This window comes from Rissa tridactyla, chromosome 2, assembly GCF_028500815.1.
Source record: "Rissa tridactyla isolate bRisTri1 chromosome 2, bRisTri1.patW.cur.20221130, whole genome shotgun sequence".
NCBI classification, from domain to species: Eukaryota; Metazoa; Chordata; class Aves; order Charadriiformes; family Laridae; genus Rissa; species Rissa tridactyla.
Window position 1 is genome coordinate 124,756,439 of NC_071467.1, and position 13,783 is coordinate 124,770,221.

At 34.3% G+C, this 13,783-nt stretch overlaps 1 protein-coding gene across 3 annotated transcripts in view; it reads left to right on the forward strand.

Moving 5' to 3' along the window:
- The first annotated feature begins 418 nt into the window (after positions 1 to 418).
- The window catches only part of NEK10 (NIMA related kinase 10), a 98,686-nt gene continuing 85,321 nt past the window's right edge, over positions 419 to 13,783 (forward strand). For all 3 annotated transcript variants that reach the window (XM_054191673.1, XM_054191674.1, XM_054191675.1), the window contains exons 1-12: positions 419 to 492; positions 819 to 879; positions 1,892 to 2,022; positions 2,539 to 2,637; positions 4,774 to 4,858; positions 5,623 to 5,664; positions 7,782 to 7,860; positions 8,214 to 8,281; positions 9,345 to 9,424; positions 10,579 to 10,665; positions 12,083 to 12,307; positions 12,771 to 12,910. In XM_054191673.1, coding sequence (XP_054047648.1) covers positions 419 to 492; positions 819 to 879; positions 1,892 to 2,022; positions 2,539 to 2,637; positions 4,774 to 4,858; positions 5,623 to 5,664; positions 7,782 to 7,860; positions 8,214 to 8,281; positions 9,345 to 9,424; positions 10,579 to 10,665; positions 12,083 to 12,307; positions 12,771 to 12,910 — 1,171 coding nt within the window. The remainder of the gene's footprint in view (positions 493 to 818; positions 880 to 1,891; positions 2,023 to 2,538; positions 2,638 to 4,773; positions 4,859 to 5,622; positions 5,665 to 7,781; positions 7,861 to 8,213; positions 8,282 to 9,344; positions 9,425 to 10,578; positions 10,666 to 12,082; positions 12,308 to 12,770; positions 12,911 to 13,783) is intronic.

A 13,783-nucleotide genomic window follows, 5' to 3' on the forward strand; every position in this document is an offset into this window, starting at 1 on the left:
GTCTGAGCAACAGCTTGTATGATACAACCTTGATGTCAGCCTGTAAGCACTGTTGTAACCTAAGTAGATAATCCATGGTGAAAAGTAATGGTAATAATATGCAAGAAAAGCAAGAATCCCAATAAAAATTAAGTGTAATAGTAGGAACCAATATTACCTACCCATGTGTTGTGAAAATAGGGTTTCTGTATGTTAGGTTAATTACTTTCTTGTTAATATCTGGAATTCTAAAGGATATCCTTATGTAATGTCTAAGGGTTCACGTTAAGAAAACGGTAGAGCTGTTTTATTTCTTAAAGTTTCATCAGTTGGTTCTGTAAGTAAACATTTGCAACTTTTGCTGCAATGATATAATTGTATCTATCTACTTATTTTTTAAGGAAATGAGTTTTTAGCCGTCTGGCAATAGTGATACACAATGCCTGATCAGGACAAAAAGTTGAAGAGCACAGAAAAAGCAACAGACAAAAAACCTCATGGGATCTCTATGAGGTATAGTATCTGACGCCTGTCTTTGAACATCAGCAGGACCCGTGTGGAATTTGCACTAGCTGCCAAAGCAGAATGCTTTAATTTGAAATGCAGTATAAACTTGACAACTGTTACTCGGGTCACAAAGTTTATTTACACCTTTGTTGATCTAAGGCATTCTGGAGAAGCTATAAATTCTTCTCTATGCAAAATGGGGACACTAGGCAACACTAGAAAACTTTCTTTTCTGTCAGTAGCATTCTTGCTTGTTGACCTTCTTTACTCTTACAAAAGTACTTTTATGTAACTATTAACATATCTATTTATGCTATTGTGTTTTATCCTAGGGATTATTCTGATCTTAAAAGACTTCAGTCTCTCTTAAATGTTCAGTCAAGCAGGCAACAGGTATTTTTCAATAACTATTAAATGTGCTGTAGAATTTTATAATTATAAGTAATGGTGATTATGATTTGTGGCAGATACTTTGGCTGTTGTGTTCCATTATGATTAAACACATTAGCAAAATCTTGTGTAGTGGATGTGTCATATTTTTTTTTAAAGTAATCTATTAATTTATTTTTTTTAATGGTTGCATATAGTCAAGTGGCCTAACAGATTTATTTTCTTCCATGCCATTCCACAATGTCATGAGAAGGTAGGCTTAGAGATGTATTACTTACAACATGATGAAGAGTGGTAAAGGACATAAAATAAAAAAATCATCATTTTAACCATAAGCAGTTTGTCTCCCGAGAATAACACTTCCGATAAAAATCTTCAGGGCATAAATCTCAATGCATGAAACTTATAGGACACAGTAAAATCTTCTTGACCTCAAGTCACTTAGTGAAGCTTGTGTTTCCCATTTGAAGCAAAGATCAACACACGATGATGGGTGCGAGTCCTTGGAATGGCAGAACAATTTCTCCCTTTCTATTCTGTAAAAAGATACAACAAAATGACTTAGGGAATTGTCCATGTGAGATAGGAGTTATGCACTCCCTTCCTGGATGGAGGCATGGAATTGCTTCTGAGCAGAAAGCTGAAACATCTGAGTTCTACAGATTCTTTCTAGAAAGAATATGAAGGCTGCGCAATTGTAGGAGTGGGACAGGTAAGGAGCATAGGTAATGAATGTGTGTTGCAGATTCTGCTGAGCTTTACCATTATACATTTTAAAGGACACTGTTGTGCACAATTTATATATCTCCATGTACTAGTTTTCCAGCCTTGCTTTACATCACTTTTCTACCACATCAGTCTTGTTTTGCGTGGGGTGTGCGTATATTTTATAATGGCAGATTATAGGTCCAAAGTTCAAGTCAAAACTTGAAAAAAGGTACGTTTGCTTGATAATATTCTTATAAAACTTAAAACACAATGTTTGACTCATCAGTACTATCCCTTTACTCCTTAGCTTCCAGCTATATGTTTTGAAAGTGGTCAAACCAGTGTGACAAGGGCTCCGCAAAATGTCAAAAGCAATGAACAAAAACCCTGTGGTCAATGGCAAGAACGAACAGAAGCTGCTGAACTTGAAAACTTCAGGTAAAAAAAAAAGAAAAAAGCTAATACGATGACATTGTGTTGTATCTCTGCACGTTTTTATGTATCTTAAAGCTTCTTGAAGTGTTGAAGGCATTTGTATTTGTACTTATGTCTTTTACTTGTACTTTCATGTTAACCTGTTACCCAAGATATGAATTATATATTTTTAACTTTCTAAACCTAACTGTGAATGTTCCTGCCTTTGTAAGTTTCAGACACATGCTCCCACTCGGCAGAGTGTACTATTCAGACTTAATATTGTCAGTTTAAATAAAATAATGGTTTCTTTATTTGGAAAGCCTATATTGTACCATTATAATAGTCCCAAATTATGCATGAGACAGACTGTTCTTCCATGCTGTTAATGTCTGGAAATCTGAAGTTGTGTTATTCTATTGTAACTGCTGATACGACATTTCTTAATTTTTCCTGCTAATGTTGAGTTTTGGCAACTAAAATTACGTTGTGGCAAGATAATCAGCAATTCAACATTTTTCTTTTTTTTTTTTCCCTTAGTGTGACCTACAAGAATGAGAGAAGTTTTAGCAAACATCCCAAACATAAGCTGTTTCAAGAGATCTTTACAGCTTTAGTTAAGAACAGACTTAGCTGCAGGTCAGTATATTGAACACATTCATATCCAAGGAGGGTCACGCTTTCTTGCTTTAAGCAAATAACCAAGATGCATGGATGTTTCCTCATTTGAATGAGGAAGAATTACAACACCTTAAAAAAATGGGGAGGAATAGAAAAAGATATTTTCTGGAAAAAAAAGGATGTGTTTTTCAGGATTTCTGTTACTATACACAACTACAGTGTGTTGTGTTTTCCCTTTTTAAAGCCCAAGTAAGGTCATGTAAGTAATTTGTAAATCTGGTACCTCTTTTTTTGCAAGTGAACTTTATCGTCTCAGTACCCACCAATGGGATGTCAGTGGCTTGGCTTCTTTTGCTAAAATTCTAAGAATAACTTGCGTTGTGCCTTCCCAAATTCTATTTATACATTGTGCCATACCTAGCTCATATTTTGTTTTTTGTTTTCTTTGGTATTTGTTGTTGATGATGGTATAGCAAATGCAGCCTTGTATTATAAATGAAAGCACCCAGGTAAGGCTAATGAAACAAACATATATTCGTAGGTATGTAAAACCCATTTAGTTGGCCTTTATAAATATTTTACTATGGCTGTGATGGTGTCCTCTCTTTGGAACTACTTCCATTGCATTGTGTCAGAGCGTTAGAAACTGTCACCCTCATCAACATTACATACTTTTGCTGGCATAACTGTGTTGGTTGGGGTGCAAGAAAAAAATCACACCCACTTACTGGCATCAGTGTGTTGGCAGAAATCCCAGTTGGAGGTAGTTCTCTTGACAAGAAAGCTGCGATCAGCTTTGCTCAAGTAGTTTGGATAAGGAGTAAAACTAAGCAGGTTGAAAAAAACCTGCTGGCATATGCTGGATATACACTAGGGTATCTAGTAACGTGTATTGTAAATGTCTATAGTAGAAGAGGCTCTCAAATGTTTACCAGGGTCAGAGAATTACTGTCCCTGCTTGGAAATGTGACTCATGCCTTGCTCCATTAAAGAAACTAACTTCTGTCAAGAGTCAAAGCTTTTTGAAAGAGTAACTCTGTAGAACCACTGTGGTAATGATCTTCAGGCCGCTTTAAAATCTGACCTACAAATTTTGCCTACCAGTATATGGTTGCCGTTTTCTTTCCGTGAAAGTTTCGTGCAGTTCTGAAGTGGCCAATTATGGAAGCATAATGAAAAATAGTATTACTTTGAGCAGAATATTGGCATAGAAGGGCTGAGATTTTGTTAGTATCTATTTGTAAAACATTTATTTTTATCAAACTATTTTTAGCCATTGGCGTCTTTCCCAATTGCAAATGATAAAAAGGGAAGAGAACTGCCACGTCTCATAGACTTCTTCCGTTCCTTGGAAACTTGCCCAGTTGTTACAGATTCTGTTCTCTCAGTTAAAATAACAACAAAAAAACGCACCACAAAGAGTCCAATTTTAGGTTTATTTTAAATAGGAAAATGGGGATACCTTCAGCAGACAATGGAAATAGTGATTCCATTACTGGTATTTTATGCAGGATTACTGTCCCTGGATGATTTGTGCATATCTGAGGTGTTTTCTGACAAGTCTTGTGCTGGGGAATTGTATGGAGAAATATAAAAGAGGAAGTTCTATTTGGAAGTATAATCCTATATCAAGAAGATTTAAACTAAATGACAAATTATTCCAAGGACTAGTGGTATTAGAGTTTTAAAGCCAAGGATAGATTATGATCATTCAAAAACTATTTAAAATCTAGCCATTTTTATTGCTGTAGCACCCATGTGTTTTTTTAATATTTTATGTAAGTGTATTTTGTGTACTGAAGTTTGATATGTGTTTTCTCAGTGATTTTGCCCTTTTGAGCCTTGATCCAAACACTTAAAGTAAGTTTATATCAAAGCCCGATCAGTTTGTGCTTAGAGATAAGCATGTACTTTTGTGCATCGGTTTAGTGTTATAATAAGGGATGGCTGGCAACATTCATATAATGAAATAAATTTATTTAGAGCTGTTACTATGTTTGTATATAAATGGTATTCTAAGGTCTATAGTACAGTATGTTATTCAGCTCTTGTAAATCACTAATCTTCTAGTCAACTGATTCCTGAATCAGTGTTTTATCTGTTTTAACACTTTTTAAAATTGTATTTGGTTTATGTTTTGAATATTTTTTTCAGGGAGTGGGTTAATCAGGCTCCATCAATCCATTTTCTTAGAGTATTAATCTGCCTGAGATTACTAATTAGGGATCCATGCTATCAGGTCAGTATGTCAAAATACCATTTCTTGTTTAAATAAGAGAATGCATATAAGCATCATGCATATGAGTTGTGTTGGTGCATGTGTATAAAAACGTGTGTTCTTATGGATGCATGCTTATATGTATGTGTTTCTATATGTGAAGATGTGATTTGCAAACACAGAAATTCCAAAAATGAATTTGCACTGTTAGTGCATAACTTCTTCGATTTCTGATACTTCTCATGTAGCATCTGTTGTTGCTAACCCTAACAAAGAACCTGTAAATCTCCATAATGGATGGCTTGATCATTGCTCTGAGCCCTAGACTCTGTACTTGACTTTACCGTAGATATGTATAATTCACATTATGTACTAAGTGCAGAAAACTGAAAGCTGCCTATTCTCCCTAGCAGCCCAATGCTCTGAACTACAAACAATTAGCTTTTAATTTTATTTTGGCTATTATAGTTATTATTCATAGGACTAAGCCTGAGACATTTGTTAAGATATTTGGTTTTGTGTATTTTTTTCCTGTGTATTCCAAAACTTATACTATTTTTTCAGTTTTAGAACATTTAAAATTTCACTTCTGTGTTTTTATTTATCTACGTACTATAAGTAATTCTGAACTCTGAAGGTGATAAGCATCTCCAGAATCTATTGACTTTGACCACTGGATTTAAGGTTTCTCAACATTCATAACAAACAGTTTATATTCTAGTGTTCTCTTATTCTGGAGTTTTCTGTATTTTGACTCAATTTTTTTTTCTTTTATTTTCTTTTAGGAAATGCTCCACAGTTTGGGTGGGATTGAAAATCTAGCTCAGGTAAAATTCCTCATAGTACCTTTGTCCATTATGTTGCATGTCAGTTTATAATGATTAGAATAAAATACACTGTAAAAAGCGGTGTACATATATTCTTGGTTTATGGAAAGAAGCGAGTCTATTCCTTCTCACATGAAAAGTTGGTGTGGTTTTTTTCACTAGTGCACAAAGCAGCTCTCCTCATAATCTAGCAGCATTTAACTCAGGACTTTTAGTTAGGAGTCTTAGCAAATGCCTGCTGAGGTGGGAGAAGGATTAGAAAAGTCTGCACAATTGTTTCAGTCAAAAGAAACTGTAGACTTTTGAAGGAAGATGTGTAAAGTCACCTTGAACTGTAGCAAATGACTTTTCAAAGGTAAAAGCATAGTGATAGAATGTTGAGCACGTTTAACTTTGGGGACTACAGTACTTCTGCATTACAAAACATTATTGGTAACTGACTGCTGTATTGTTATTGCTGTGTTAATACTGCTTTACTCCTGGGTTTTTAATACTTGTTCATCAGTGCCAATTTCGCAGTGGGATATGACATACCTTGAATATGTTTGAAATTGTCAGGAGTTTTCTTTCCAGGAAAAAAAAATATCTGAATTTTAAAAGCAAATGTCTCTTTCTAGAATGCAGTCATAATTCATTAATATTTATGGAGTCACCTGTGCTTCAAAGAACCACTAGTGTGCTATGAGCCCTTTGGTCAGACAGTCACCGGTTTGAAATATCCCTAAAGTGCAGGAGTTAAAGGTCGTTAGTTTCTAATGGATATGGTTCCCACAGGAACTGCTTGGTGTTTTCCAGTATCACATGTCATTAGTGCTTAGCCCTAGTTTTGAGAAGCTTGCGCAGTGCAAAGTGCAATGGCCTGCTGAGACATCGGCAACATCTGGACATGGAGTCCTCTGCAGCAGGAATCCAAATCATATAATTGATAATCATTTTTACTATGCATGTGTTGCTCACATAGAGAATTAAGAAAGTCATGACATGTAATTTTTATGATTTCTGAACTTCTGGGGAACTTAATCTTTTGTGTCCTTTTTGGCGAGATAAAATTGTTAATTGGGTTTCCAGCACTCTGAAACGCAGTTTGAAAAAAGTTTTAGCCGAGACTTTCAAAAATCCCTCAGAAATTTGAAAAGTGGCAGTAATTTCAAATCTTCCTGCCAAATCACAAGTCTGAAGTCCTCTGTTAGACTATTTTATACAGCATTAAAAACATTTTTGGGGGAAGTTTCAGATAAAAAACCTGTTCTCATTTTAAAGTGTTTTGGGTTGTTTTAGGAGTAAACACTAATAAAATTATTATTACCAGTATTACTTTGCATAGTAGTGTACTCCTCGTGTGCTTTCTTTCTTGTGTGCTACTGCTGTAGTTCTAGCCTCTCTGCACCATCTGGTTGAAACTGCTGTATTTTCCTGATACCGTGTTCTGCAAATTTCAAAATGCCACCATATGTAAGACCAATATATAAGTGATAATGAGAATCATATCATGATTATGTGTACTAACAAACATTACATCCTTGTGATAATCCTCATTTCCTGGAAAAATATGTTTGAGCAGGTAGTTATTAGGGTTATTTCTGACCGTATTTCCACCATTTCCGACCAGTTGGCTATGTCCAAAAAAAAAACCCAACCCCCCCACCAAATTCGTCCCCCTGCAGTTGTATAGGTTTTTTAGAGTCTGAGCCTGTTAGCTGTGTGGACTGAAGATCCATCTGGCTGTTCCAAACAGTGGCCAATAGTAGATGCTGAGGGAAAAGTTTGAGTGCAGAAATATGAAGTGATAATTCCCCAGAAAGCTCTTATCAATCTCTAGCAGCTTGCAAAGAAGGGAATTTTGGCCCTAAAAGTAGGGTCGTTGTATTTGATAGTCTTCAGTAGATTTTACTCTTGTAGCATTTTACACTTGCTTTTTGAATTCTTTTACTTCCAAGATTTCTTCTGTTCCCTGACAAGTTTTACAGCAAAAGTATGCAGGATGTTGCAGATTTACTTTTTTCGTGAAACAGATGCACCACCTACAGGCTGTTTCTGTGCATAACACTCTAGGTTTATGAATTCTTAACACTATTTTTAATGGTATCTTTTATTTCTTCCCCCCCGCCAACTTGTAGTATATGGAAACAGTAGCAAGTGGCTATCTTGATTACAGAGAAGAGCAGCACAATGTAGACAAGTTGGTCAACATGACATGTAAGTGTTATAGGTAATAACATAAATTAAAAGGGCGCTTCCAAGTTCTTGTGTGAGGCTTAAAATGTTTTAAACACTTGAGATGGTCATCCAGTAAGATATTACCAGATTTATTGTAGGCATAACCACACAAATAAAAACTGAAATTGCTGTGGAGAAGCACATCTTGGTTTTGTACTTAAGTAATACTTCATTAGGAAATTAATACCTCTTTATACGTTGAAATAACAGAGTAAAATGAGATAGTCATGGTTCAAAGAACTTATTCAATGTTTTGCTTTATTATCTGATTAGTAAAATGAAAAATATTAAGTGGTAAAGCTTCAGTTTATGTGACTTCCTTTGTTCCATAGACATTTTCCAAAAGCTTGCTGCTGTTAAAGATCAAAGAGAATGGGTTATAGCAAGTGGAGCACATAAAGTAAGTGCTTTATAAAACTGCTAATTATAACCAATTAGCTACTTAACTGAATGTCTTATGCTTTTCAGCTTTGATCTAGGTGGGAGTAAATTCCTTACCTTGTCAAGCTTGTAAAGTAAGATAATCTCAGTTCTGTGTTTTACAGATGCATTAGTAGTATCATAAAAGTTATTTCTTGTATGTAAGTTAATTGCTGATGCATGGTTATTGGTTGTTTGAGATAAATAGGTCTTAAATGTTTGAACTAAACTTGTTCATATAAAAATTAGTACTCATGTTTACACTGTCCTGAGCTACATGTTACTATGATATAAATTGTCTTATATATTTTTTTAGTATAGATATATTTTTAATTGATATTTTTTGTATAAATTTGTGCTATGATTTTTCACTTATAAAGTATTCTGTATCTAAATGGAACAGTAACAACCTAGACATCCCTTGCTATACATTGCTGCCAGTCTAAGGATCTATACTTAACAACTGCTCGTTTGTGGCCAAACTGAGAAACAGTAGAGATGAAGATCACTGTAACTAGAGCTTCGTGATTCTATTATGCTGCAGTAAAAGATTGGCAATTGTGATCAGATAGTACTGGACAACACATGTTTAGAGAATCTAGATAAATACAAAATTTACTTTGATATGAATCATTAACAGCCTCTATGCAGGGCCTTAAATTACATATGGCATTGTTTAAATATAAGCTGAAAATTAACTTTTTGCTTTAGGAGGCCTTGATTTAGAGTTCTGAAGTGTTTTACACAGGAACAGATTTTTACAATGATATATTAATTTGGACAGATGCTTTAGCAGTCAAGAGAGATGCTAGTTGGAGTTTGAGAAGATACTTCCTTGCTTGTCCTAAATCTGGGTGTATTCTAAGACTTTAAGTGTATACTTAAGTGTATTTAAAGTGTACTTTAAATGTGCCTAAGACTTTTAGCGTATTGTGTAAGGATTTGGTATCTTAATTTTGACCTTTCAATAAATAAACCTATATGAGTTTATGTTGTAAAAGAACAGAGTATAATTTATATTTGTTTCATGTTTCATTTTCCAGACCTTAGTAAATTTATTATCTGCCAGAGACAGCAATGTGCTTTTGGGTGCCCTCCTTGCTCTGACTAGCTTAGCAGAAAGGTAGGTTCAACTTTATATGCTGTAGTTCAGAATAAGCATTTTAATGTTATCTCTTGACACAATCTTAAACAGCTGTTTATGAGGAAGACTTCTTTGTTTCAAAATGAGGCCTTGTTCTGTGGAGATCTGTGAAGTGTGCTTAATTTTATTTGAAGCAATAGAAATTAAAAAGAAACTTTGTTCCTTGCAACAGACATCTTGCTCATGTGGAGAACTTTGCAAGACTGGAGTCAAAGAATCTCTCTTTGCAATCTCTGTGCAGGATTCTGTAATTCTTACTAATTTCCTGCATATGAAAATCCTTTGTGCTGAGCTTAATGTAACAGTGCCTCACAATAACCAGCAAGGATATTGTTCAGTGTAGTAAGTAACGAATGCATACACTCAAATAAATGTCTATGTATCCTGTCTTCACTAATGACCATTTTAAATAAAGATAAGATTTTTTTTTTCGTGGTACGGAGAGAAAAAAAAAGAAAAGGAAGATACAGCATCTTTCAACCTTAGTAGTTTCATAGAAGAAAAGCTGCTGCTTCTACATTATTGTTCTGTGACTTCCAGACTTGTATAAGAATTTTATCTTTTAAATAAAAAATTATAAGAAAAATTACAAAACTGAAGAGAATAGATACAATTCCTTGAGATCAGTAGAGTTTATTTACTAAGATTTCTCTAGATTTTCTCTTTTCCCATATTTCTTTCATTCTATTTCAGTTTATTTTTTTTAAATATCAGTATTATTTTAAATGTTATACATACATTTTCAACTTCCATTTAACATTCTTCACAGAATTAAATGTGTTACATTTGGACTGGGCAAGGAAGTGTTTGGAGTATATTACAAATATTCATGGAAATTGTATTTGAATCTAAAAATGTACCTTATTTGCTTAATTTCTAGTATGAAACAAATGACATACATTTGTGTCTTTTGTGATATTTACTTTTTTTGTGCTGGAAAATTTGGCAATTGTTGCAGTGTCACTCTTGACCCAGCATATTTTTGTGTCTAAATATTTGTGTGCACAATATGATATTACTTAAGATTTGAGAAAAAAAAAATGGTCAAATGTATAAGGAGGGAGGCTAAAGAGCAATGTGTTTTTTCATATAATTTAATTTGATTACAAATACCAGAAATAATCAATTTGTAGTCCAGAATGTAGGGAGAAGATAAGTGAGCTCACCATTGTTGAGAACTTGCTGGTGATATTACATGAATACGATTTGCTTTCTAAAAGGTGAGACTTCGCTTGTAGATTAATTGTGTTAAAATATATTTTGACTTTTTCATTTAGGGACATGTTTATTTACAGGAATTAGATAATGTGCTACTTTAATATACTCAAGGTAAAGTTCTGATACCTATGTATTTTAAGGCTGATCTTGATATAGCAAAATCTTTTCTAGTAGTTCTGTTATAAGCTGTCTCCTCTCTCTCCACTGATGGCCTACAGTGAGGTGCAAATAAATTGCAATGCTACCGTAAAGTGATAGTAATTGCTTTTCTTGGTGCATCTCCTCTTTGCTTCTGGCAGACCTGAGTGGTTAGATGGAAAGCATGCTGAACAGTTCCTGCCATGCCCAATAGAAACTACTAAAAAATTGCAAGAAATACAGCTGTTGTAGTTTATGCCAGAGGCTGGGTCAGACCCTATATCCCTTCAATCAGAACATCATAAAGGTTCCTTCAGTCTTTTAAATGCCCTTTCATCTCAGATAAGCCTGCTAGTTGAGCATAGTATATCTGCATTTCAGTAAGAAACCAAGAGACTCTCAAATTTGATGTTATATCACTTATCCTACTGCATTAATATTCTGAAGAGATTTTTTAAATTTCATGCTTAATTATTTCACACATGTAGATTATCTTCCATATGACTAAAGATAAAGAAATACTAGAATATTTTATTTAGCTTTTGTGTTTGAAATTATTTAGATTGCATGTAAACCAAAAGTTTGTTATAAAAATAGAATTTAAATCTAGGCGGGAAGCTCATGAAGTTCAGTGCTAGTTAAGAATAATTTTAAATTCAGATATGAATCGGAATTCATATGTTTCATCAAACACATATGTACCTTTTTTGCTTCAAGTGGAAATGGAAATCCCTAACCATATTTTCTATGAAAGTCCACTTTAGTTGGAGTTAAGTTAATGAAAACCTTCTATAAACCTTTTAAATGATATATCCAATCCCTTTTGTAAACATAATATTCAAACCATACTGGAGAAGAATCATGATTATTTGCGGAGTTATTCTAATTCCGCAGATGGACTTTACAAGTTCATGCAGTCAGTGCTACTTGTAGTATTAATGCCATTAACAAGAAGGTGGTACCATGGGTGACCGCAGTCCACCTGGCCACCTCCATCCCGGCTGTGTATGCTGGTTGCCTATGCTGATGGTCAAACTCAATGTAAATACAATTTAATCCCTTGTGCAAGTTTGGACCACCTTTTTAATTTTCTTTTCTTTTTTTTTTTTTTTTTTAAACAGTGACTTTAACCAGTTTACAGTGACTTCAAGCATTTTTCTTTATTTTTTTATAGGAAGTCTCAGTTCTTTCTTAAACATTTGCTGTGTGTTTTCTCCCTTTGCTAACTGACAATATAAAGTAGTGATGGAGTTATTAAACTTTCTTGCTGATTACTTTTAGGCTCACAGCAGAGTTGCTACGTCTCCTCTGTGCAGAGTCACAAATCAAAGAGCAAGTAAAAATGCATGAAGGAGTTCCAGTCTTGCTCAGTTTACTCCATTCTGATCATATCAAACTTCTATGGAGTGTAGTTTGGATTCTAGTACAGGTTTGTGAAGACCCTGAGACTAGTGCAGAAATCCGAATTTGGGGTGGAATCAAGCAGCTCCTTCATATATTACAGGGGTAGGTTTTCAGTCCTCAGCATGGTGGTGATTATATGAAACTGTTTCATTTTTTAAGATATATTTGACCAAGCCCTGTTTTATCAAATAGCATCTTTGTTTTGTTCAGCTGTATGTGATGTCTGCAGAAATTAAAAGGCTATTTAGAATATAATGAATAAGCAGTATTTTTTCAGCATATTTCATTGTTATCTTAAGGGTTTTTTTTAATATTTTCAGTATATAAACTAAATAATGAATAGATTATAAATACATCATTGCTGTCTACTTAGTTTCCCTATTAATCAAACACCTAGAGCTAGAATTGTGAATATAGTTGACAAACATAGTAGAGGAATGTTTAAAGGCTTGTTTGCTTTTTCAAAGTGTATTGAAAAACATATAAATTTTCAGCATAGCAGAAATGATTAAAAAAGATATGTTAAGCTGTTTTTTTACACTGCAAATTGGTATTCTTTTTTCAGGGAAAGAAATCTTGTTTCTGATCGCTCTTCAGTTGGACGTTTATCTAGTGCAAATGCAGCCGGGAGAATCCAACATCTTCACTTGTCAGATGATTTGAGTTCTGATGAGATGCAAGAAAATACTTTCTCACTTCAAGCAGGTAGGTTTATAAAGCCTAATCCTCTGTTATGTGTTTACTTACACTTGCACAAAGGGATTTGAAATATTTCAAAACTGAAATTGTAAACTTTTATACCTGCTTTAGGGAGTGGGAGCACCAAGTCAGCTGTATTTATTTCTAAATGTGCAATACCAGCAAGTATTTTCAAAAAGCACTCTTTTTTAGAAAGAAGCAAAGGATAAAGTATTAAGTACATGGGAATCATATATATTTCTTCCATCTGTAAAAACATCTCAAACATATATATATATTTTTTTTTCTTCTTTTGCTTTTAGACTGAGATTATTTTTATTTGATCGTATTCTCCTTCTATTCAAATTTAATACCGTAGATCAATCAGAAATTGATTATGATGGAACTCTTTCAAAGTGGTATTTTAAAGACTACCAGTCAGGCGAGGATTCCTCAGTAGCTATGGAGAGAATCCCTTTTAGATGAGATTTCTCAATAGCATGTCAACTATCCATTCTGAAATGCCTTCTGGAGGATCATATCTTTTTCCAGTGACCATAGAAGGACAATGCAAAATATCCTTACTAGGATTACATGAGCCTTTGCAGTATCTTCCTGAAAGCTGTCACATAATATGTAAGTGTTTTTGAATACTTTATCATGAATGTTACCTCTGAAGAGCTGGTAATGTGAAATAAATTGCAATACCAAAAGTATTGCCAGTGTGGAGCATATTTCTGGGTTACTTCTGCCTTCCTTAAGGACTCCTAAGAAGGAGTAAGCACTGAACTTACAGGCATCTTTTTCAGTCCTGAGTACTTGTTTATATTTTTAGCCTTCTGTATTGGGTGTGGGTGGCAAGGTTTTGTTAGCAGAGGGCCTGCAGGGGTGTCCTCTGTG